The following is a 25,955-nucleotide window of genomic DNA, read 5'->3' as shown; positions in this document are numbered from 1 at the left end:
CGAGTGTGACGGCAAACAGAGCACACTGTGATGAAGAAGGAGTAGGGAGGGTCTGATTTGAGAAAGGCCCATACGGTCAAAGGATCCCCAAATTTACTAGAATTCATCTTGAAGGGTACATGAATGTGTCTGCAAACTATCAGCTTTCCCACTGAAAAACGCCAACTTCAACCACATGGTGGCGCTAGAAGAAAAAGTCAGCGGATCACTTACGTCAATAGGGTTCATCATCTGGCGACCATGAATATCTGTGGAAAACTGAATGGCCGTACGTCTGACAGTTGCTGAGATATTTTAGTCCGAACTGAAGTGTTGGACCGACCAAATGACAGACCGACATCGCTCTCCCTGGATCCACACTGCTAATGTGGCTAAAAGTAATCTGACATACTGTGAGAGCTACTTGACCAGCCCATATAATGATGAACCTCAGAAGGTGAAGAGTGTATAAGGTTTCAAATTAAAAGGCCCATTTTCAGAGTTAAACCACACATTTTCACAATGATTCTCACTACCACGCATGTTACATAAATATCATCAATCACTGACACACATACACAAACACACTCGCACATAAACCCACGACTAGACAAAAAATCACCTAGCTCCACAAGCTGTAATTACAGTACACTCAAGTGGAGGATGCACTGCTGTACCCTGGGGCTGAAGTGCCTCTATAATAAGCTTTCATCAAGAGCCAACTCAAGAACAATGTCCCACATATCAACCAGCAGAGCTCTCCAGCAGAGAGGGAGAAAAACACAAAACGGAGAGGTGAAACTTTCAAAACAGTTTAATCTGTTTCTGTCGAGAATGGTAAAAATAATAATACAAAATAAAGTTTAGAAATGGACAAACAATGGACATATACAGGCTTTTCAAACATCGTGATAACAGTTTTAAAGTTGTCATTATCATACAGTTTTGCATTGAATGGATCACATTTAGAAGCCTGGCAGCGACCTGTTTCTACATGAATCTGTTGGCAGGGGATGACAGACTACCAAACATGTTGATAGAAGCAACCAGAAACCACAACCCGACTTGAAACAAGGCATTCCTGCAGTAATCTTCATTCTGATACTTACTGGAAACCTGTGCAGTGTTACCTTAACATATACAGACATACAGTACATGTACATTATTTCTCTCAGCTGACCAAGGTCTTCTTGAATTCTCTACCATGAGTGATGAGTGGTGTCTTGACCTCCTGGCATCTGCCTTCTGACCTCACAGCCTCAGGTACCCCACCTAAAAACAAACAGGCATAAGTTTAGCAAAGGTTAAACTCTATGTGGACGATTGACACGTGAGAATACAATAGAAATAGATTAAATGAAGGAAAATCTTTACAAAACTCTTAGTTTGTACTGTGAAGATGAGAATTTTGGTTTCCCAAAGCACAGATGTACTGGATCTCAACAGTCTGCTGATCAGCACAGCAACCCATTATCTGCAATTACTGCCATCAAACAACAAAAAAACCACAGGTGGTAGAGATTTAATCAACTTCAAAAACACACATGCAGATAAACAAAGCACAGAAAACAAATCAGCTGAGGCCCGTCTCTCTCTCTCTTCCTCCATCTGCTATTCCTGGGTGTTTGCCTGCTGCAGACAATGGTTGCGCTCCACTGAGAGCTCTATATTGGGATGATGGATGAGGGCATTTGCCTCACTCAAGGCCCTGTCTTCTCCATCCCCATGCCAATGTCTGCACACCACTCAAGCGCATCAATGGTAACTCATACAAATGATAACAAACGGCAACGAAAGGTGAGCTGCTCCTAACACAACTCTGAGTCCCAGGAAAAGAAGATAAACTTGATGGAGAACCAGAACAAGAGGAGTGTAGACAGAGGAAAGAACCTGGCTTTTGGAGATTGAAGATTGGAGGGTGTCCAGGTTGAAGCTGGGAGAAGGAAGCTAAGGAAAGGGAACACTGTGCACCTTTCACTTGACATGTTGCAGTTGAGTGAGACATAAAACTTAAACTCCTTTTGTGGAGCTCTGCAGTGGGAGCACAGGAGCTGTGGCCGCACTGCCCCAAACTTTTAATGTATGAAACTTAATTAAAGCCCCTGAAAACTTTATTTTAAATTGAAAGGATTTCTCCATAACAATCACATATTCCTGACAACATGTGGGAAGTTTGATTGCTGGGATAATGTTATGCTACAGTGTTCCAGGTTGCATGTCAGATAAATGGATGGGAATCTGACAAATTGTTACAATATGTCCACTTCTGTTTGATCAGCAACTAAAAGGATGACGAACAGTGAAAATCTTGAGGGACATCAGGCCATAATTTAAGATAAAACAACATTTTTGACAACCCATTAGCTGACATTAGCATTCAACCACTTCTTAGTTAACAATACTGTTTGATTACATCCAGTGTGTTTGACCTCCAGGCTTAAATAAATGTGTACAAGATGTGTGGTGATATTTTAGAATTAATTTATGACTTTACTATTGTATCGTGTAACACAATTAAAGTAACATTTGCTAGGGAGTAGCTGAACGCTTAGGCTAGCTGTTGTCAAATGAAAGCTAATGGCTTATCAAATATGTGATTTTACCATAAACTATGGCCCAATGTCCCTCTGGATTTTCACTATTCATTGTCGTTCTGGTTGCTGATCAATCAGGAAGCTGTGAAATGTTAATTTGTCAGATTCCCTACATTTATGGGACCATTAGCGGACATTGCAGACATCGACCAAATGCTGGCGCTCGCCAAATCTTCCCAATTAGCAAATGCTCCCTGTACTACATCTTGCCAATGTCTGAAAGATGTATGTGGGCTAACTGGGTGGAACACAGCAGTACGACATTCAAGCTTCCCACCCTGAGCGTCCTGTCAGAGGAAACTGGCCACGTGTGAATATGGTCTCTGGAGTGTTTTATCACCTTTTAGCTCATTTTTTTGGTTGCACTGTCTGTAACTTTACTGTTTTGATTCAGTATCACTGCTCACATCCTAAGGGTCCACTTTTCCAGAACCATACCACAGACTGGAAAAGTTAGCACCCAGCTGTTGAACACAGTGGAGCATTTAGCATTTAGCTACTTAAGAGCCAGATATCTCTCTTGGGGTCGGTGGAGACCAAAATCAGAGGCAAATGTTGGCAAATATTGGACTTAAATTCACCATGCTATTTTCCCTGAATAAATTGAGAGCTACCATCTATTGACCAGTTAAGTAATAAATGATATAAAGTCTCTCATATCTGCTTGAGTGTACCGAAGCCAAAGAACTGGTAGCTAAAAATAAACTCACAATGACCTACTAGGATAGTGCTTATTCGCCAAGAAAATAAATATTACTGTGATTCACTCTTCGATAATGAACTCATTACCATGTTAGGAGTGAAAAAAAGAGGGGAAAAAGCCCCATACGATTCCCTTAAAAAGATCGGCAGCATCATTAGGACCCCACCGGATGTTCAGTCCAAAGAAAAGAAGCAAATCCAGCAGATATTCAAATTCAGTCTGAGTGAGCCCTGTGGCTTTTCTCATTAAATGTGTGGATGCAAAGCCAGTTTTGGACCACAAGTGGTGGTTCCTCGACATCACTGTACCTGTCTACAACATGTAATGTCAAGTCAGAGAGGTTTACCAGCTGGCTGAGAGCCTCACAGAACTGACGAATCACAAAAACCAGCAAAGGAATCGGAAGACTGTTCAGAACATTCAACGTCTTTGGAATTAAATGTTTATATTACGAGACACCAGACAAAAAAGGTTCTCAGATAGTATTTAACAGTATTAAGATTACATGAAGAGAGTTTTTAAACAGGCAGTGATGTCGACAGCAGGTCTGCCCAGAACCCTTGATGATGATATGCTTAAGGGTGTTACAGTTCTTTGATCTCATTGAAATGCATTTGAGCTTCAGCATAGTGAAATTTCAAACATCACTGCAAAGCCTTAAGAGCAACACATCTACCTGTAGCAGGAGATAACATTTGGGTTTATTTTCCATTAGTATACAACTGCTCCTTGTCTGAAGAGGGGACTAAGTGGTTCTTGACAATGACATGAGTTAGACGATGACAAGAGGCTCGTATGAGGAAGTCTTTCGAACAAACACACTCTGTGATGCTCAGTTTTCTACACATCAGAGAGGTAGGTTGAAAAAAAAAAACAGATTTCTGCAGCTCTATCAAAGCTGTAGGGACATTTTATTTAAATGTGGGCCCAAATATATGTATTTTTGTCCAATCAAGATTCTTATTATTGGGAGTTTTCAGTTTTGCTGCTTAAATGCAACATCTCACTGTGCACATGGAATAATATCTATATACTTAACAAAACAACTAAACTAAATAAAATATTGCAACACTGTAACAATGAAAAAAATTTTATGTTATTGTGCTACAAAAGTTCCTTTAACAGTTGCTTTGTGGGACAGGGAGTGCTTTGTAAATCATAATTTAAACAGAAGACACAGCCTTGTAATTGTCTGCCACTGAAAACGTATGAGGATGTTGAATATTAATATTACGGAGATTAACTTTATTTTCCCCCCAGAGGCAGCTCAGTCTCTCCTATGGTCGAGTTGAAGAGTAAGTTGACCGAACCACTCCTGTTATGTAAAAAAAAAAAAAAACTGAATGGAAAAAGGTGACTGGTTGACAAAAGCTTACAGTGGAGGCAAAACAAGTATAAAATGCGGGAAATATACATGGGAAATGAAGTTTGCTATCAAAAAAGTTGACAATACAGTTTTTATTAAAATTTGTAATGTATTGACAGCTGAGGTGGAAAGTTATGTAGAGTGACAACAAGGAGATGAAGTAAACTCATAAAATACACAGTAGTGTTTTGTTCAATCAACAAACAAACACTAGAAGAAATTAGTTGTTGCTCTATGTAGAAGACTAGCTACAAGTAATGGGCAAAGAGTTGAAATAGCTAAAAGTGAAACAGTTGAAATAATTAGATAAGAGAGAAAAGAGTCAGCTTCTGCCACTCCAAGTGTTTAGAGTATCAATGCACTTGATTAAACAGACCTAAAAAATGGTAAATCCATTGAAATGCACACATCTGGAACATGTGCATCATGGTGTTCATCACCTATGCCAGACATAGATATCGACTGGTTAACCACTTTAATACATATGCCACAACAGCTTCAGGCTCAGGGCATAGGCCATATATAATCAATACAGCATTAATCTATCATACACTTCAGGCCTGGTTCAACAAGCTGCATCATTTCTATCACGCTGGAGCTAAAGAACACCAAATTACCATTACAACATTTTTTAACTGCAGCCTCATTACTGATGATGTAAACACTGATGTTCACAGTGTCACAGACCCTCTGCTCTGTTGATAAATTCCTCTTCTCATCCACTGGTCCACGTGCAATGAATCGAGACGTGTGCATCTTGGGGGAAGTAATTTATTTCGACAAAGTGCAGCTGCTCCTGGTGGGAGGTCGTGTGGACTACAGAAAGACTGAGTCGACGTGTGATCGATACATCTCCTCAGTTATATATGGTAAAACGTCGGATCGGTGTTTGGATCGGTTTTTGTTTAACCTACATGCTGTCTCTATGGGAGTGAGGAGGAGATTAATGAGGTGGGGGGGAGGTGGGAGGTGATGTCTGTTCCCCGGGTAGAGAGTGACACTCGAAGCTTGAGCCACTTTACACCCCATTACACTGGCAGGCCCGGGGATGAGGGGCGGGGAACACAGCAGCCCAGACAACAGCAGACATTCCACATGCAGCATAATAACAGGCTGAGTTATGGAGCGGGCTTTGATCTACTCACAGGGCTAACCACACATACACACACACACAATTCAAAGAGTTACCTGCAAACTCTTTGTTAGTGCTGTCACAGCCTGTAGGGGCAGTTCGTATTTATATTAAAATAATCATATTTAATATAACCACTGCATTCCAGTCAGGTGAGCCAGCTCCAGCACATTAGTAGAAGCCCTTTTCACGGCAGACATGGTAGAAAAGGCAGAGGTGTAATGAATAACAGTAACAAAGGCTCAGTTCTATTCAAGTGCCCCAGTAAGTCGTGACAGAGTGACAGTGAGCCCCGAGCCTGAAACTGAAGCAGCTAAATGGAATTCAGCCATCGTTAATCTCATTAGTTACACCTGCGTGTTCCTGACTGTGACATGTCAAAATGTTTTCTGTGGAAAAAGGCCCACTGTGCATACGGGCTCACTGAAATATGACCTACTGAGAGACTTAAATCCAACTGGGCCAACGCTGTGTTATTAGGAACACCTGTGCTTTTTCTGCCATGAGTGAAAATGTCTGCTGGGAAAAAAGGGCCTTACATTAGCAGTCAGATGTGCAGCCAACAGTTAAACCCAATTATATAAGCCTCCACAAAGGTAAATGTGCTTGAAAGAACCATCATAGTTTAAGCTTTTACACTTAGTCACAGTTGAACCTGTAGCTGTGAGAATTAAAATGAAGAGAAAGTTAAGTGATCATTTCTGAAGGTCCTTCACAGCCATGGTCCACTCACACAGGTGTTTTCACTTTGACTGGTTCGACCTCTTCTCATGAATATGTACAGGTGTGCTTGATTAACATGTCCCCGGCTTGCCTTTTCTAATACACTCTTTTCACGGCCGACACTTTGACTTGTCAAAGCCAGTAAAGCACTGGTGTGACCAGTGATGTTAACAACGGTTCCATTCTATCGAGTTTCCCAGTGAGCCATGTCAGTGAGTGAGCATGCACAATACCAGAGCCCTGGAACAAGCTCACTGAAATGGAATGCAGCCATCCTTAATGTTATAAATTCCCCCTGTGCTTTTCCTGCTTAGACAAGTCAAAATGTCTACCGTGGAAAGGGTCTATTGGCCTTTTTTCACATCAGACATTTTCACTTGTCATTGCATGAACAGATCAGGTTTTACACTGACTTTAATGATGGTTCAATACCCTTTAAGTGTCCCAGTGAGCCAGTGTGCACAATACCAGGGCTCTTGAACGGGCTCATCTAAATGGAATAGAGTTGTTTTTAATGTAGTGCACTCTTTTACTACAAAGCCACACTTTTGTAACATGTGCCGAATATGGCTGGGCATTGTCTTTCTGTAATTACATGTGACGTCCCTGCAAAAGACGTCATCTGGATGGCAGCATATGTCGCTCAAAAACCTGTATGTACCTTTCCGCATTAACGGTGCCTTCACAGATGTGCAAGTTACTAGTGCCATAGGCTCATACCCATAACATCACAGATGCTGGCTTTGAAATTTGCGTTGGTAACAATCTGGATGGTCCCTTTGCTCTTTGGCCTGAAGGACAAGGGGTCCAGGATTTCCAAAGACAATCTGAAATGTGGACTTGTCAGCACACTTTTCCACTTTGCTTCAGTCCATCTCTGATGAGCTCAGGTCCACAGAAGTCGTGGCTTTTCTGGATAATGTATTTATATGGCCTCCACCTTGAATGGTAGAGTCTCAACTTGCATTTATAGATGCAGCCTGTGCAGTAAGTACGAAAGTGCAGAGATTTATCCAGATTCTCTGAATCTTTTGATGATATTATGAGTTGTATATGGGGAAATCCCTACATTTCTTGCAATTGTACAGTGAAAAAGGTTGTTCTTAAACTTTTGGTCTTTCTGCCCACACAGTTTTTCATATAGTGGTGAACCTCCCCCTATCCTTGCTAGTGAACGACTGAGCCTTTGGAGGATATACCCAATCATGATACTATCACCTGTCACCAATGAACCTGTGGAATGTTCCAAACAGGTTGTTTTTGGAGCATTCCACAACCTTCAGTCTTTTGCTGGCCTGACCCGGCAAAACAAAAAAACAATAAAGTGTATCCGTTTGAACATAAAATCTTGTCTTTGCATCATATAAAACTGAACATAGGCAGAAATCATTTACAAATGACTGCATTCTATACTTTTACAAAGCATCCCGACAGTTTTGGAATATGGGTTGTAAACCTGTGCTTGTGCTGCTATATCATATCAAAATGTCTGCCATGAAAAGGGATTATTATATTTTTATATGGAGTTTGGTGACCTCACATAACTCTCAGCATAGCTCCACTTCAGCCTGAGCATAGATATTCAGGCAGAATACACAAGGACACCTCTGTGGGTGTGCTTTAACATCCCGCTTCCAAATAAGTGATTTTGAACTGTCGGGTTAAATTTGTCCAATTCTGTCCGACAGCATGATGAACACAATGTGAGATCTTCCTTTGAAGGAGGCAGAAGTGATTGCGCTCACATTTCTCAACAAGGCTTTTGCTCACTTGAGCCTTCAAAAGCCGACAGTAAGAAAACCATAGCTCAGAGCACCCAGCCTCTTCCTCTCTCACATCTTCATCTCATCATCTCCAGCAGATGGAACTGTTCAGATCATTATAAGCTTCGGGACTGCCATCCCACTGCAAGGTGGCAGAGTATTTTTCAAACAGTGTTTTAAACAGGGATTTTCAAACAGTCTCTGAACATCTCTGGTAACTCTAGATGTCCCTGTGATCACATTACCTCCCTGTCCTCTGCCGCCTATAGCACAAGCTTCTATCAGGAAGTGTTCAAGTGTGTCAGTTTATCCCACTCTCTGTACCGCTGTAGCTGCTTCCACCACCAGACAGATACTATGTCCTATGTCTGGGTCGCTCTATCTGTAGCCTCTCCAATACAGCAGAGCCTAATTTCTTCCTCCACCCATCACTGTCATGGTGTTGCCTCATAAACAACAATACTGCTCATCATTGTACCCCAGTGTGTAAGAGAAAGAAGAAAAATGGTTCTGAATTTTCATTAGTTTGTCATCCTCAGGGCTCGTGGTGCCAGAGCAAAACCACAGTAAGCATTTTAAGGTGTGAGGCACAGTACATTTTGGCAAGACAGGAGCCTCCTGTAGGTGAAATAATTAGAATCTGGTGTAAGTGAGCCCTCTATTCCGAGTTCCACTTACGAGGCGACATACTGCTGAATTAAAGCCTCGCTTATTGTCATCCCAACAAGACACACAGTGAAATATTAGTGCCATCTCTGTTTCTCAAAATCTTTTGTTCTTTAGTCACAAGCAGATTCTCCTCTGCTGTACGGTTAGAACAATTACAATCACACTGCACTGCTTCACAGGCCTGGTATAGCATGCTTTAGCTACATGATGACATGCTAACCCGTGATAATATGCATTTTCCACACAGTGTGTTAAGTTACAGTTGTACAGCCATTTAAAACATCAGTGCATAATTATCAAATCAACTGCTGAACTCTGGTATAACTGACTGTTGACTAATTCTTGAACCACCCTAGGTTTAGCTTTTCATTCTCACAGTACAGTTTACAACTATATGAGTAGCAGTAGGGTTGGAAGATGGTATTGTCTGTCGTCGATGGCTGACAGTCAACTCCAACTGACTTCTGAGCCCTGAACCGTTACAACATTGTGATTTAAAAAACCTCCTATTTCCAGAAAGTATGTGTCATTTTACACATTCCAAGAGAGAAAGCATGTTTGGTTAACGTAAACCAGTTTTTGCATGGGTGTAAACTTCCCCAAATTCAATAAAGAAAAGGCCAATAAAGAGAAGCTTAGCTCGCCAACATTCGGCACTAGCTTCAACACAGTAGGGAAATACTGTAAAACTTAGGTGGAAGTCATGAATGGGGCTTTTCTTTTAAACCTCGACTGTAACATTAACCCCACAAACTTAAGTAGTTAGTCATGGATATGCCAACTCTTGACATTGGAAGTAATCCCAGGTTCATACTGTTAGAATAACGAGCACATTTCCTCTAATTCATTTAGTTTCTCTTGCTCACTGGACTATTGTATCTTTGACTGTAGTGGCTATGGAAGTCTGTTTCATACTGAATACTGAAGGAGTTCTTAAAGTGAAGTCTTATCATCAAAACAAAACATATATTTTATTGTCTATTTTTTCATGGCAAAGGAAGTATTTTTTCTTCAGTGCAGTCCTCCAGTACCTTTAGATTAACAAAGACTCCAAGCTGTCAAGTGAACACACTCTGTCTAGACTGACAACAAAAGACTATACAGCAGTAGCTTTCCCTTTCAAAGACTTGCTCATCATATATTATTTCAGCTCTCGTATTGTTTAGCAGACGAAAAACTTGTTTAAGTGGAGGGAGTCACATCCTAAACTTTCTGAGCAGGAAGTGGAGGATAATGGCGCTAATTACCCCTGTAACTATGTTTAAAACGTCTCGGAGAAAAGGGTTGTCAGCAAAGTTAACACCTCCTATTTTCTAGTCAAAGAGTTTTTCCTTGGCAACTCAGGCTAAATATACACATTTTGCACAATTACAGGTGTATAAAAGCTTGAATAAGGCTGACAAAAGTAAAACCTTACATTTGACCCACATAATCCCTAAAGCCAAGCTGTTAACTGAAAGCTCTGAATCATGAAATTAATTAAGGCGGGATAAAAACACTGTCAAGCACTACTGAATAACGGATAAACAAGGTGCTGTAAGTAAGAAGTAAGTGAAATAAGTGATTGCTGTCAGCTAAAGACTCCCTGCTGTGCTGCTAATACAGCTTTTTTTCAAAAGATGAAGATAAATAAGAAGACTTCCAGCATCTCTCTGCGTATATAGCGCAGTATCAGCATAAGCATTTTTAAAATATCAAAAACATGTGGCTGTGCGGAGGATACGCCTTAGTCATCATCTGTTGCCCATTCCAGTACACAGTAACTGTCTCACCTCATAGGACCTCATGCGGCGCATAGATGCAGGAAGCGTGGAGTTGCTGTCATCCATCACTTGCAGCAGCTCCTCGCACACCTTCGGCGGCAGCACCACAGGGTGTCCTATGGCATTGACCTCCCAACTTGTTACAATGCTGAAACCACACACAGAGCAGAGTAGGAGTGATTTATAGTGACTGCCACGGCATTATACAACCAGGATGACGCCCAGAATAGCTGCTGTAAATCCCGCATATAAGCATTCTTCCTGACGTTTTAATTAAGAAGTTTTAAACTGTGAACTGAACTAGATAACTAGAGATACATAAAAGTGGATTGATGGCGAGTGTGCTTGTGTGTGTGGCATCAATTTGTGTATGTGTGTGATGAAAAGAAGAGGGGACTGAAAGTAAAGGAGGAGGATTGATTGAGAGAAGAGAGATTGATGCTCTGTCAGTTGGTGGTGCTGATCCAGTTTGTTTAGGTGACATTCAGCCATCTGTGCAGTTCCTGAGAGGGAGAAGTCTTCACAAAGTTTTGGTGGTTCTACTGAAGACATCACGCTGAAGAAACACTACTGCTATAGCTACTATGGCTGGGCAACATATTGATATTATATTGTTATGATGATATGAGACTATATATTGTGTAAGGGCCCAAACACACCAAACCGTCATCAAAGAACTAGCAGTGATCAAGGTTGACTGTTGCGTCGCCTCACGTCCCCTGTGTCTATGCCAGAAAGTTGCACTTGAACACACCACAAAGACTACTGCCAACTAGCTTATTCATAATGCACCTGTGTGAGAGGAAATAACTCTCCATACCACCAGGTAGTCGTAGTCTGCATTCATCATTTAAAAATGGAAAACGTGAGAATATGATTGTTCTATATGATAATTGGAAAATTACAAATAAAGTGTTTAAAAAAAAAAAAAAGAAAAACGTAAGACTGCAGATATACAAATCTTGGTTTTGATAAATCAGCATTTGCCGATAATTTTCACTTCTAAACAAGGATATGTCTGATAAAAAGTCTCAGATGGCACTGGTGAAGAAGCAGAAAGGAAAAATATGGGGGAAACCATGTTAAAGGTATTTGGTCATCAGTATCACAATATATGATTTTTGTCACCCAATCCTAGCTTGTGCTAGAAAGTGCTTTTGAGGAGATTTGAATATATCAACACTTATATTGTGTACCGTGATATAGCCTACAAATACTGCAACATTATTTTAAGACCATATCTCCTTGCCCTATTAGCTGTGTTACATATAGATCAGGACTGATATATCGGTCGGCCAATATTAACGACTGATATTGGCCAATCATAAATACATAAATGACGGTGGTTATGTTGTCTGATACGTGCCGATATGAAAACTTTTCTTTGGAGATTATAATGCAGAGAAATATCCTTGAAAGATCCTTGAAAAAGATGCTTATAATTTTTAAATTCCCAGTTAAGTTTAAGTTTATTGTTAAACTGTAAAATATTCTGCCTCTGTCATATATCTTTGTGACCAGTGTTTCACAACCACATTTGAGTGATGGGTGCAAAAGATTTGCGTATATTGGCCGATACATCAATATCAGAATTCTTTACTCCCGAATATCAATATCAGCCCCAAAAATCTGTCAGGCTCTAGTTACATGTATGGTATACATGCTATTAGCTACTCAAGTTATGATGTACACATTTGGACCCAAACCAGTCCACATCATAATTCTTTGCACATGGAAATGTAATTTATTCTATCTACAGTCAGGTCTGGTTACTCACATACATCAGAACACATTCTATGGCCATTACAATTTCCATCAGACTCAATTTCCATATCTACGAGTCCTCATTCCTATTGTAGATGGTGCCTGCGACTTTCACTCAACTCATAATCAAGTCACTGCCATTAGTGACAAGCGTAATCCACTTAGGCATTGGCTCACTGATTCTCCAGCCAATTATTGGCAGTTTTAACAACACATACTGCAACCTCTGGCTGCAGTCGCCTGTGACCGACTGTATCCTGAATAAGAGGGCCATCATCCAGGGAGTTCAGCTCCCCAGGCATAACATTTAATTTAAAAATGTCAGAGATGAGTGATGAAGGATGAATGGTAAATTATGTAGGGGGAAATGGAAATGTGAGTAACACCAGCATTTAGCTCTGCGAGAGTTTAGAGAAATGTCAGAAATAAACTTAGAAAGCAGTTGCTCGAATGTAAAGTGCCTTTAAGTCGAGACTTTCACTCTGATTTGTTACTGATGAGGAGCTGGGGATCAATTTAGGTTTAAACACTGAACAGAGAATAATAAATTTAAATATGTGTTTGAGATTTGAAAACATTTAAGAACATTTTGGGGCTCTTGATGAAAAATGAGTTTTGAAACACTGACATATCACTTTTGTATTATTCTGAAACAGGGCTGCCCAAAGTGGGGCCTGTGGTCCAAAGTTGGCCCGTCATAAGGTTCCATTTGGCCCCCAAGATGTTTCTAAAAAATAAAAAATAAAAATTAATGTAGAATCCCTAATTATTAATTACTTTTCATAACCTGAGAATGGCGGGCAGATTGATACTGCGCTTATTTTGTCAGATATTATGATTGCGATATGATTACAATTAGTAGGAACGATCATTCTATGGCATCATAGTATAAAAAAATATTACAATTACTATTATGTGACATTTGTTGGGGTCTGTACCAAACAAACAAAGATTTCTATACCAGGACATCTGTGCAGCACCACAGTACTTCACTATGATGGTGTTTTGTCACATTTTACCTTCATCAAAATATTACAGCTTCTGTGGTTTGGATATTGCACTTGGCCACATTGTGATTTTGATAATATTTCGATTAATTTTGCAGCCCTACAATTAAGAGAACTTGGGATCATAGTACCATTTTGCATTTACGAATGTAATATAGGAGGTTTTTGCATTTGACCTGTGCCCCATTAATTTTCAGTTTTGGACCACCAAAGGAAAAAGTTGTGGCCCCACTGGTCAAGAAAGTCAGCCTGTAACAGTAAACAGGTCTGAAATTTAGACTGTGGAAGAACAGATGTTTTATAACTTATCATGGCAGAGGTTCAAAATGATGTCTGCAGGATGAAACCATTCATACGTTGTAGTAATCAAATGAAAAGCTGAAAGGTTGCAGCAGTAGCCCAGTCAAAAGTTGCTGTCATGGCTTGTTCTACTAGGATGACATCTTTCCTGGTACCCAGCATGCACCTCTACTGAAACACTTCCCCATGCATCACTCAGCTCGTACAGTTCATCGTGTCGCTTAAATGCATTTTTGCTGCTTTGACTGAGAAGACAGGCAATTCTCCTTTCATGTGAGTTTTTCCTCTAATTACCCTTTCTCCGTCAGTCAGTCGGTGGGGGCTTGTCAAAACGCTAGAAACATCAAAACTTCTCTGTTCTGCCTTCACTCTGCACGGCTGCAGGGAAGAGGAGGAAGGAAAAAAAACGTTGAGTGCTGATTCAGTTGAAAATAATGAGGGTGGAAGGCTTCTCCAGTGGGGCGCTGCTGTACTGAACATGGAGAACCACATGCAGCACATCCACCTACACCTTTTCCAATGCATCACAGCATGGTGTACTGAGCCTCGATCCAGTCAAAACAACACCCCTTATATGTGCAACAAAACGTGAGCGTGGCTCATGTAACTGACAACATTGAGATGATAAATGCCTTTGATGACAATCTCATTCGCAAAATAATAGACAATTACGCCTGAGCGAGACCGTGTGTGCCAAAATGTTCTATTAAGACCTGAAATCCGTTCACTGACAAAGTAATCTTTCATCCCTTGGTGAGCCGAGACAGGTGGTGATTGAGAGGGCGCGTAGGAAAGATGAACACGGATAAGATAAAGAAGAGGAAAACAAAGATTGAGGTGGGGATTTAGAGGGTTGGAGGATGCATTAAGTGTCCTTGCTTACTCTCTCTGCTCGGCTCCTGTGTGAGAGCAGTTGGTGTAGAGGAGTTTCAGGGCTCTGGCAGCTCTGGGTGATGGACTGTGAAGAGCCGGGGAGCTGATAGACCTCTCACCCCCGACACACGTCTCTGGGACCGACGCTGTAATGGAGTCGCTGTTCAGCAGCCACAGCTGCAGGAGGAGCAGACAGGTCACTTAACACTTCAAATACACGTGGGTGAAGGAATCACTCTCCAGCGCATAAACTCCACGCGTCCACTCATGCACGCCGAGGTTAGAGTGATACTTTGGGACGATAATGTGCTTTTAATGACCCTCATATTTTGCTCAGGGTCGCTCAATAAACATACTTAACATTGTTTTATTACTTTTATACTTCATGGCTTTTCCTAATTCTACGGAAATTGAAGTCTCCTATGGAGGACTGAAACTGCCAAAATAAAAAATAAATTAAATAATAGATGGCTCAGAAAATAAGTAAAACATGTCATTAAATGCACCAAAAATGAATATAGGAATTCATTCATTTATTAAATGTGACATAAATTAATATTTTAATTTATATTTTAATTACTTTTGTATTAATCAATGTGTTTTATCATTTAACTTATCAATTTTTCATTAATCAATTTATTATAGTATTTATTTAAGTATTAATTTATGTATATCTTACAAAATACAAAGATAAAAGAATACAGAAAAAAATATATAAATAAATACACTTAAAAATGGATAAAGTAAGTAAATAGGGGGGTTAATACAGAGTTAAATACATACTGCAGAAAATCTTAAACAGAAATATTCATTTATGTCACAATGTATACAGTAATGTATGCCTACATTTACTTGTTTAATGTCATTTTTGATGCATTTAATATTGCATTTAATAATATTCATATTTCTTTCCTTGTTTGAAAGATCTTCTTATATTTGGAGTGCCTGAATTGCCTCTGTTTTTTTTTTTTTTTACTCTATTCTACTCTGTTCAGTTTTCCAACAGCACCAGACACATTTTTTTCTAAACTGTTTTACACAGAGCATCCAGTCTAGTCTTTTCCATATTTTCTCATTTGCTCTTTGTTCCCACTGTTCTTAACATACAGTACAACCACAAATGTCTGTTTTGATTTCTGTCATTGAAGCTTTATAGCAGTTTATTAAGCTATCAGGGAGTTTATTTTACAAATTTTACTATTATTCCTTTTTTATTCAACAAGAAGGAAGTAAGGCTGTCAACAAAACACAAAAGTTAGATAGTATGACATGCACCTCTGATATGATGCCAATTTTTGAATTGCTATTCATGAAATTATTTTGTCCATTATGGTTCAATATCACACAAGATATTGATATTGATATTATATTGTAATGTCTATCCCTGTTCAGTCAGTTCCAGTGAAGAGTTTTAATGTCCCACAGTTCTTAGCAAAGTTCAATTTGTGGTAAACTGGAAAACTTTGGACATTTTATGTCATTCAGAAGGTAAGAAGTATATCACCTGTCAGCCTCAGTTTAAAATAAATTATATCAATATTGGAATATAAATTCATATCAATGCACACACTTTAACACTCAAACTGAGTGCAAATTACATGCAAAAATGCTGCTAATACCTAAAATTACATTATGAAATTAGACATTCTGGTCCTCAGCATAATGCCCAAATTAATAAACGGACAATTGCAATGTCTTTTTATTGAAGTAATGTGTTCCTGTTTTTTTACAAGAGCCACTTGTAATAATGTAGCTGATTTTAAGCAGCTAAAAGCCTGGAAGTATGCTCAACGACTCTTAAATCACGGTCAGTCGGCTTATTACATCGCTCTTTCCCACTTATCAAGTGATTGAGTATTCTATTTTTACTAAAATGTCATGATTATGTTCTTCTTCTTACCAATAAGAAGGCTTTTCCATCAGGAGTCTGGACAGAGAAGTGGAAGGTACTCATTGAGTTGGACAGCCCCAACAGCCTGGCTGCTATAGTCCTCTCCACAAAGAGAGATCTGCCACAGAGAGACAATGTTCACACACATTTAGTCTTTATAGAGCATATTAACTTCCAGTCATTTAACCTCATGAGTGAAACTGAATGGTGGCATCAATGGCTTTTGGCAAGATGAGGTCAGTCAGATGTATAAACGACGTGTATGCACAAAATCCATGCATACGCCTTACCCACACATCAACTGGTATTCATACAGGTAGACTGTGCGATGAGAATGTGTACACCTCTGACCATTCATACACATGTTTTCACAGAGACAGGTGTGGGTAATAATGATGAAGTATAAGGCGAGAGATGTAACTTAAAACATTGTTTGTTTAGGTTGTTTGCCAATTTGATTGTGTTATTATTTAACAGTCCACAGAGCATTCATTAAAATATCACTGAGAGGCGCATCTGTAAACTTAATTTTAAATTATTTATGAGTGATGATTTTCTTTTTATTTACACTGTAAATCATCTCCCTGTTAATGATCTTTTTATGTGATCCTCAATTGTGAAGCGTGTTTCATTATGAGCTCTATAAATCAATCATAGGTCACGCGTCTGACGTTTCATTATGATATTACTACAATGATGGTTCACAGGTACAGTACGTGTGTGTGTGTGTGGGCACTATAAATAGCCACAAGTGTTTGTAGCGGTCATACATAATGACAGTAGTTCTCATGCTGATGAAACACAATCAGTTAAATTGCATTGCGCTTCTTATTTTCCGTTCCCCCAGGTCCAATGAAAAGCGGAGCAGGCACATGTATCCATATGCAAACGGCTGGTGAATGGCGTTTCTACTCTCATTTATGAGTAACTGTGGGAGTGGAAATAAAGCTTGTGCATGTGCGCCTTTTTCCACAATGATTGAGATTTATGAAACAGAAGTAGGCGTACATACGGCTTTATAAATCTGCCAAAAGAATGTGTAAGTATATTTCTGTCCGTTTGTGAGCGTACACAGTTTTATTCACCTGGCCTGTGGCTCGTGTTTTTCTTGCTCAACAAACGGCTTCTTAAAAAGTTTACGTTAACTTTTTTGCGGGTCAAGCAAATACCCAGGATTAATTTACATAATGCAGTCAATCATAAAGCTCCTGTACAGTGGATTTAAAAGGGAAACTATTTTCCAAAAGCTGGTGAAAAAAATGAATCAATCAAAGTGAAATGATGAGTGATGATTCTGCGTAATCTTGAAATGATTCAAACTTGCACTGTGGGAGACGTGGTTATGAAAATGTTTAATTCAGACCTACAATTGTAATTATTACTGAAAAAGCCTAAACACAGTGCCGATATGTGTCATTCCCCAGGGTTTTAGAATAATCCAATCAGTGGTGTGTCACATGTGAGATAAGACTGACATACAAATGAACTGATTCAGTCTCTGTACTTGTAAAAATTGACAAGTAGAGCTGGAACAATTAATCACTTAGTTGTCAGCTATTAAATTAATCACAAACTATTTTCATAAGCGATAAATCTGTAATGTTTTTTTAAAAAAGCATCAAAATTCTCAGATTCCAACTCCTTAAATGTGAATATTTTCTGGTTTCTTTACATCTCTATGACCGTAAACTGAATATCTTTAGGTTGTGGACAAAACAAGATATTTGAGGACATCTTGGACTTTGGGAAACATTGATCGACATTTTTTTTTAACCATTTCTGACATTTATAGAACTGAGAAAAAAAGAACTAATAGATTAATCGACAGTGAAAATAATCATTGTTACAGACCTAATGACAACCATCGCAATAGTTAACCCAGAAGGACTGTGTGTGTGACTTAATTTTTTCTCCTACATCCTCTGCATGTGACAGCTACTTTTCATTGATTTCATAGTTTCCTAATTGTCACCATTCTGCTTGGATAGAAACCTGCCTGTTCAGTGAAGCTTCTGGTTCTCTGTCTCCCACAGCCAGCTCCACCACCACCTGTGTGATGTACAGTTTCAGGGTCTCTGGAGGATTCGACAGAGAAAGGATCATAAACACAGTTGAAATTATGACTATTTATGAAATCTGCTAAAAATGATGTATACCCGGCGTGACAGCCTCTCCCAGCACTGATGAACAGCTCTTGCAGGAGACCAGAGCCACTCGGCGGCAGGTTTTCTGTGTGTAACCAAAGTCAAAAACAGGAAATCGTTCACCACAATACATGCCCAGCTTCAACTTGGCTGTTTAAAACCACAATCGATCGCCACTAAACCAGGATGGAAGACAGAGGAGGAGGAGGACAGACGGTGAGAGATATATGGCAGGCTGATTGTCATTTGTTCTCCTGCTCCTTCTATCTGCCTCTCCTTCTATTTCTCTCAGTTTCAGTCATGCAAAGAGTGCCACTCGTGCAGAGAATGACTAATAGAAGAGGAGGGAGATCAATCCTCGTCTACAGAGTGCTACAGTTTGACTTCAGTGATGCAGCCGTCTGAGGAGTGCGTGTCTGTGTGGATGAGTTTACGACTATGAATCCAATTTTTGCCTTTAAAGAAATGGTATTGACCATTTAATGCTTTGAACACTTCCTCACTACAGCTTAAAAAACTCAAAAAATCCTTGGTTTTCTAGGAATTCAAAAACCCTGACATGCTTGTTCAAAGGCTTTGTCTTCTTTCTAAGAATAAAAGGAGCAGACTGGTTCTTTTCCTTTGCATGTCGCTCACCTTTGAATCTTGACTGTCCTCTGAGCCAACTGGGCTCACTTCGTCTGTGAGAGTCTGTTCACAGCTGCCATCTCTGTTCAAGAGGAGGAAGGTGTCACCCAGTAAACAGTCCTCTGCTCGGGGCAGCAGCTTGTTGGCAAACGGATCTGGGTGGCAACACCAGTCATCCACGATGGCGTTCCAGTTGCCATTAGGAAGAGGAAGAACTCGTTTAAACACTCTGAGGGAAAAATACAAAAAAGGAATTAGAGGTTTTCTTTAGGGCAGTGACTAACAATTACTTTCACTGTAAATTAATCTGTTGATTATTTTCTCAATTAATCGATTAGTCGTTTGGTCTATAAAATTATGAAAATTATCGATCAGTGTTTCCCAAAACCCAAGAAGATGTCCTTAAATGTAGTTGCCGATTAATTTAACAGTTGACAACTGTTAAATCGATTAATTGTTGCAGCTCTGGTTTTCTTTCTATTGCTGTCCAGTAATATTTGGAAGTTGTATCAGCTGTTATCTGTTAAAAAAGGACACCACCATTTTATCATTTATGCTCACTTTGGCATGTACCAAATGTGTCCTCTTCCAAAATGGGAAAATATGCACATTCCAAAACTTCTGTGAAAGATCTAAACTTGCATTTCCTCTGTTTTTAATGTTGTGATGGTTTTTGATCTCCTATCAATAATTGTATTTATTTTATCTAAAGCAACAATAATTGATTATTTTGCTGAACAAGCCATAAACACAGCTAACATTTTAGCAAACAGTTTATTTACATACGTCCAGAATTATTAGCATTACTTGAATGTGTTGTTTCTGGACCAAGCATGAAGTCCAATATTCACTCTCATTTTAGTCTCTTTTAGTTTCCACCCACTTCTGAGAGAAATATTTGCCCCTTTAAATGCAGCACCATGTTCACTAGCTAGTTGCTAACTCTGTCTGTCTGCCTTTTGGGGAGACTGCTAACAGCAAAATGGACAGGAAGTTAGCTAAAACGACTACAATGCTTACAGCAGCTTTAAAAGCTTAGTAGAACAAAGCAAACTGCAGAGATGGGTGATCATTTTCAGTTGAATCATCACTACTAACAACCCCTGTCACATTACATGCATCCATTTGATACATTGTTAATATAAAATGACTGATCAGTGCAGCTTTAATACAACACTCGTTTTATTCATTCATTTATTCCAGTGAAGCAGCACTCAGTGTCGTACAAAGAAAACTTTAGAGGGTTCTTTGTGAAGGTTGCAGTCAATGACAGCATTAACACCTCTGAGCAGCTACAAATGGAACATATTGCTCCAGAGCATAATGAGCCATAATCTTGTTGAAATTATAACTTCCCCCGCTCCGAGCACTTCTCCTGACATTTTCACTTTCCCCTGCTCTTGTTGAAAGCGAAAAAATAAGTATTTGGCAACCTTTAGTGGGTTATTGCTGAGAAACATAGCCGAAGGCCAAGGGTCTGGGTAATGCAGCGATTGCAATTTTCAGCGTGTCACATTGCTGACCACAGAAAGCTAAAAGCTTAAGGCAATAAGAACAATACCGCTGTCCAGCTGAAGCACCTCAAGGTAAGAAACACAATTGTTTTTTAATAGGTAGCACAGACCTTTACGTCACACCGACTCTATAACTCTAACCCAGTCAGGTTGACAACTGTGGGCTCCGGCTCCATCCATCTATTTTTCTTTCGCAGACTATCACTTCCACCGCTGGGTCGCACCATCAATAAACACCCGCTCCTCTTCCTGCGGAGGAGGGTGTAAATAAAAACCCATTTCCACTGATGCTCCTCCTCGTCCATCTGCTCCTCACCTGTCCTCCAGCAGCCTGGTCATGCAGCCCTGGCAGTAGAAGCAATAAGTCTCCTTTGCCCGGAGTGTCTCCATCACGCTGTCGGATGCCTCTGTGGAGGGCCAGAGGCAAAGAAATAAATGAGCCAGATTTGGTGAAAGGGTGGTAACCTTGTACTACAGGGCAGAAAATCGATAAAATACTGGGTGGCGAAGGTGCCTTGGCTAGGGAGTGGGCAATCAATCTGATTTTTATTGGATTTGTCAATGACTGTCCTTTGCTGTAACTTCTTCAATGTGCTGGGAGTGACATGAAAAATCTGAGGAAACGCCAAAAGCTGGGGTTTGTGGATATTATGCAACGACTCTGGGGTGCACTTCTGATGATATGAGATCAAATCGAAAAGGGAGTATTCTCATGACTCTGATGATCAGCTGCCTGCAAGCTGTTGAGGATCCCAAGAGCAACATTTACACCTTCGCTGTCTCAGATGACCAAGTGACTCAGTCCAATTAATTCAAAATAGACAGCAAGCTCTAAATAGCAACCAAAAGACTTTGTACTGGCCTTGGCACAGAGGAGTCTAGCAAGGCACAGGGAGGTTTGCACGTGTCTCACTGTGTTTCCCTACCTTCATCCGGGCTTCTCGTGACACTGATACGCAGTCTGAAATGCAGCTCCTCTCCGCTGGATTCTCCCGCAGGTGTAGGAATGCAGGAACCGTGCTCCAAGGTGACTCCTGTTGGCAAAGTCAGGCTCAGCTCGCCTCTGGGAGTCTGGATGTGGAGAGAAGAGTCTCTACCCGTCACGGCTACATCTGAAGGACTTTTGGCGACATCTTTCCTGGAGAGCAGATGCAATAAGATACTTTACACACAGGTTTAAGGGAAAACATGTAGGGCCAATGATACAGATTATCAGTCATCAAGAAGACTGATAAGAAATTTTTGGAACATTTGCAGTAAAAATAAAAATCTTAGTGTCAAAATCTAGAGAGACTACTGATGGAATTTAACTAACTACAAAATACTCAAGTACTGTACTTAAGTACAGTTTTGAGGTACTATGGATATTTGAGTATTAACGTTTTTTCATACTTTATACTTTCATTCCACTACATTTATTTTAAAAATGTAGTTACTTTGCAGTCTCAATCAATAATCCCCATTATTGATCTATCCCCAGTATGTATTGTAAAAAGGAAACCAGAGACAAGAGGTATTTAGCTTAGCTGAGCATAAAGATTGAAAACAGGTGGAAACTTCTAGCCTGACTCCTGTAGTCTTGTTGCAATCTTTCAACAGTGCCAGACTAGCAATTTCTCTGTTTCCAGTCTTTATGCTAAGCTAAGCTAACCGGCTGCGAGCTGTAGCCTCATATTGAACGGACAGAAACGAGGGTATTGTTTTTCTCCTCGTCTAACTCTCATAATGAAAGAGCACAAAAACAAAACATCAAAGTGTTCTTTCAACACTTAAGAAAACATTATGTAAAGTGACACATTAGTGTTAATGACGCCTCCAAAGTATTATGACCTCTCAACTGAGGAGGCTGGATCATTTCATAGTCTCTGTTCTTGATACTTACGCCTGTTAAGTGAAGAACAAGCTTTGGGATACTGGTTTGTTGTAACTTGGCAACATCAAATCATACAAATATGGATTCATTAGGATCTATAATTAGCTAAGGTCTCAATACAGTGATTAATGAGTCAGCCTTTAGTGCAAAAAACAGACTGTATATGAAAAATGAGATACAGAATGAATAAACATAGACTATATTGTGTTTATTTATTTATTGTGTCTATATGTATTTATATACAGTCTATTGTGCTGAACAAAATCTGTTTTCTGGAGAGAACACTCTCTACAGAACTGGGCTAAGTAAAGAAATTAGGAATAATAATACGACAAAATAGCGACTCTACCTCCTGCTGGGCGCTGCTGTCTCAGCTAAAGGAAGTACTGAATAATGACTGAGTTCATGAAAACCACTGAGAGGAAATGCTGTTTTAACTGAAAACAAACAGGCTGAGCAGCTCCTCTGGGATGTACTTCAGGGGGATTTTAATCACATTTTTCTACTCTCTCTCTTACATTGCATTGGACATACTGACAGTGTACAGTCCCAGTCTGAGTGCTCGGTGCCTTTTATTTCATTTCCTTTTGTGAGAAATGCCTAACTTTAGCTCTCTTCCTCTGAACACAACGTTCAGCCCTATATTAGTCATGCAACATGTAGTTATAAGTATCAAGAATACTGAATATTTCTAAGTTTCTCCTCTTGTGCAGTCACCTCTCCATGGTACATTCAGTGCTCTGAGGGAGAGGACAGGACCAGGGCTCATTTTACTGCCTGTCAAATCTCATTAACCCCATCTAGTGGTGTTTAAGGTGTATTACATCCAAATTCAGCAGGCAGCAGCACCTGTATTCGAAGACAAATCAAGTTGGCTCTGCACTATGCTGCTATATATTATGAATCTATTGTTCATGAATTGGTAATAAGGATATGACCAATTCTTCATTCATTATGCACATTTAAAAAGTGCTTTACAAGCTGAAAAACAGAAAACATACATGCTTAAAATGCTAGTAGCTTCTCGTTTTATCACATATTCATATAATCTGAAATTCAATTAACATGCCTTTATTATATGATATCCATGCTACACTTGCACTCCATCACATGACATTGGTAGAGTTTGTTTTCTGTTTAGTTTTCTGTATTTAATGTACATTAGGCCCTTTCTAACAAGACTACCTGCCCATGACACAACACAACAGCAACATGCCACTGGTGTGAGTGATTTTTCTGTCAGATTGCCAATAAAATAAACAAATTTAAAAATGTCCTACTTTGGCTCCATGACCACAACAATATCTGATTGTGTCAAAATTGTGTTGTGTTACCAAAGAGTTTCCTTTTTTACTGCAAATGAATGTCAGTCCTGATTATCGGTTTTCAGTCTCCTTGATTTCTAATAATCAGTATCGGCCCTGACAAAAGCCGTATCGGTCGATCTGCACTATTGAATTACACAATTATAAGTACAACACCTGCATTCAAAAATTTCCCTAAGAAGTGTAGCTCATCCTAATGTGTCAAAGATAAAAGTACTCATCATGCAATATTGTCAGTATTAAATCATCATATTACATTTTATGACCTGATCTAATACTCAAATGTAAAACTCTAATCTGAAAAGCAACTAGTGACTCTGGCTGTCAAATAAATATAGTAGAGTGTAAAGTACATTTCATTTGCAATTAGGAGGAGTAGAGGTACAAGGTAACATTCATTGGAAATACTCAAGTAAAGGACACAAAAACTGTACCAAGTTTTCTGGAAACCAAAGTCAATCACAGCCAGGCCCAGTTTGTATTTGTCATGTAGCCTCTCTTCAACATGTGTGACACACTCCAGAGAGGTAGCATCACTCAGTCTGCCTTTTTCACTCAGACCCCTTCATTTAGTCCACAGACAGACAGCCCCAGATAGCTGGGATTCAATTACCACAGCAATTCCTTAAGTAACTCATTTTCTGACACATTCTTGTACAATCAACAATGGTTCACTGAAACAATAGAGACATACTAGTTAACGGTATAGCTGACGCTAGCTATCTATGCTAAGTTAGCTAATGCTCGAGGCTAGCTTTGCTAGCAAATACAATAGTGTTAAATGGCTGTAATAACTGTAACTGTTAAGTTAGCTCGCTAGCTTTCAGAATAATTACCCGACAATAAGAAGTCCCGTCTGAAGCCTCTTCCTCAGCTCTAAGAAGACTCCAAGTCCATGTGTTTTAGCTGGCATCTCCAAGTCTGACATTCAGGCAGCGCGATAATCACACAGAATAGAAAAGGAACTGAACAGCACACTGATCAAAACTGTGACTGAGTGACTGTGGATAGAAACACAGCATCCAGAGTAAAACAAGCATAAAGCACGTCTATCTCCTCTGGTGGACTCAAGAGGCTGTACTACTCCGCAGCGTGACGATGCCGGTGCTGTCAAGTACAACATACAAGGGCAAGAGCATCCGGTCAGACATTTCAAAATAAAACTGTTTAACAATCTTGATATTGTGAAATGCTGACAATGGCAACGCATACATATTTTGTGTTTGACCCCTTTATCAACATATTTTAATGTGTATGTTGGTCAGATAAATTGTGTGTTTTTTATTATTAGATTAACTCCACTCGGTGTCCAAATATTTATTTGACTTTCACTGTTGTAAAACGCTGAACCACAGTCAGATTGAACTGTTAGGGTTCACCTGCGCAAGTATTTGCTTTTGGGACCCTTTTAATTTGGGAATATGCCATTTAAGAATATATTATCTTAAGATTTTGGCGTGGGGGTCCCAGGGCAATTGCACGGCCCAGCTGGTCATCCAGCCTTGCTCAGACCAAGGAATTGACTGAAACAAAACGAATGAATGTTGCAGGGTTTAAATTATTCATTGTTGTTATTATTTTGACCAAAGGTAAGCAAATAAGACCACAGCCTATGTCTTCAGAGTTTGGAGAGATGAGTAGCTATGTGCTGCGACTAAACAGACGAAGCACTGGGTAATTTAACATATCAAACAGAACAATAATATACATTTCAATATGTGGAAAATACAGGCTAACTCTTAAAGGCAAATCAGTGGAAAATATCCAGCTTTTATTTCGAAGGCTCAGCACATCATTTCCGGGGTTGTTTGGTGTAAGTGCGGTTGACTTCACACAGCTCGGAGGCGGAAGACGTCCATGCGGAAGACCGGAGCCGTTGGACGCGATGGTTGGACGTCGAGCTGATCTGCAGTGCAGTCTGGGAGCTGTCAATCGTCTCGCTTTG

General features: G+C 39.7%; 1 protein-coding gene across 1 annotated transcript; it reads right to left on the bottom strand.

Moving 5' to 3' along the window:
* Window positions 1-778: 778 nt before the first annotated feature.
* ube3d (ubiquitin protein ligase E3D) lies at window positions 779-25,099 on the bottom strand. Its single transcript, XM_073485681.1, has 10 exons — window positions 24,847-25,099; window positions 21,739-21,950; window positions 21,129-21,219; window positions 19,308-19,527; window positions 18,684-18,756; window positions 18,524-18,602; window positions 16,537-16,645; window positions 14,647-14,813; window positions 10,702-10,840; window positions 779-1,251 (listed from the first exon to the last, which is right to left on the bottom strand). Exons 1-10 carry the CDS (start codon window positions 24,936-24,938, stop codon window positions 1,231-1,233), a joined length of 1,203 nt encoding a protein of 400 aa, XP_073341782.1. The 5' UTR covers window positions 24,939-25,099; the 3' UTR covers window positions 779-1,230.
* Between the last annotated feature and the right edge of the window lie 856 nt (window positions 25,100-25,955).

This window comes from Pagrus major, chromosome 17 (assembly GCF_040436345.1).
Source record: "Pagrus major chromosome 17, Pma_NU_1.0".
In the NCBI taxonomy this organism is placed as follows: Eukaryota; Metazoa; Chordata; class Actinopteri; order Spariformes; family Sparidae; genus Pagrus; species Pagrus major.
This window is presented reverse-complemented; position numbering and strand designations above follow the sequence as displayed.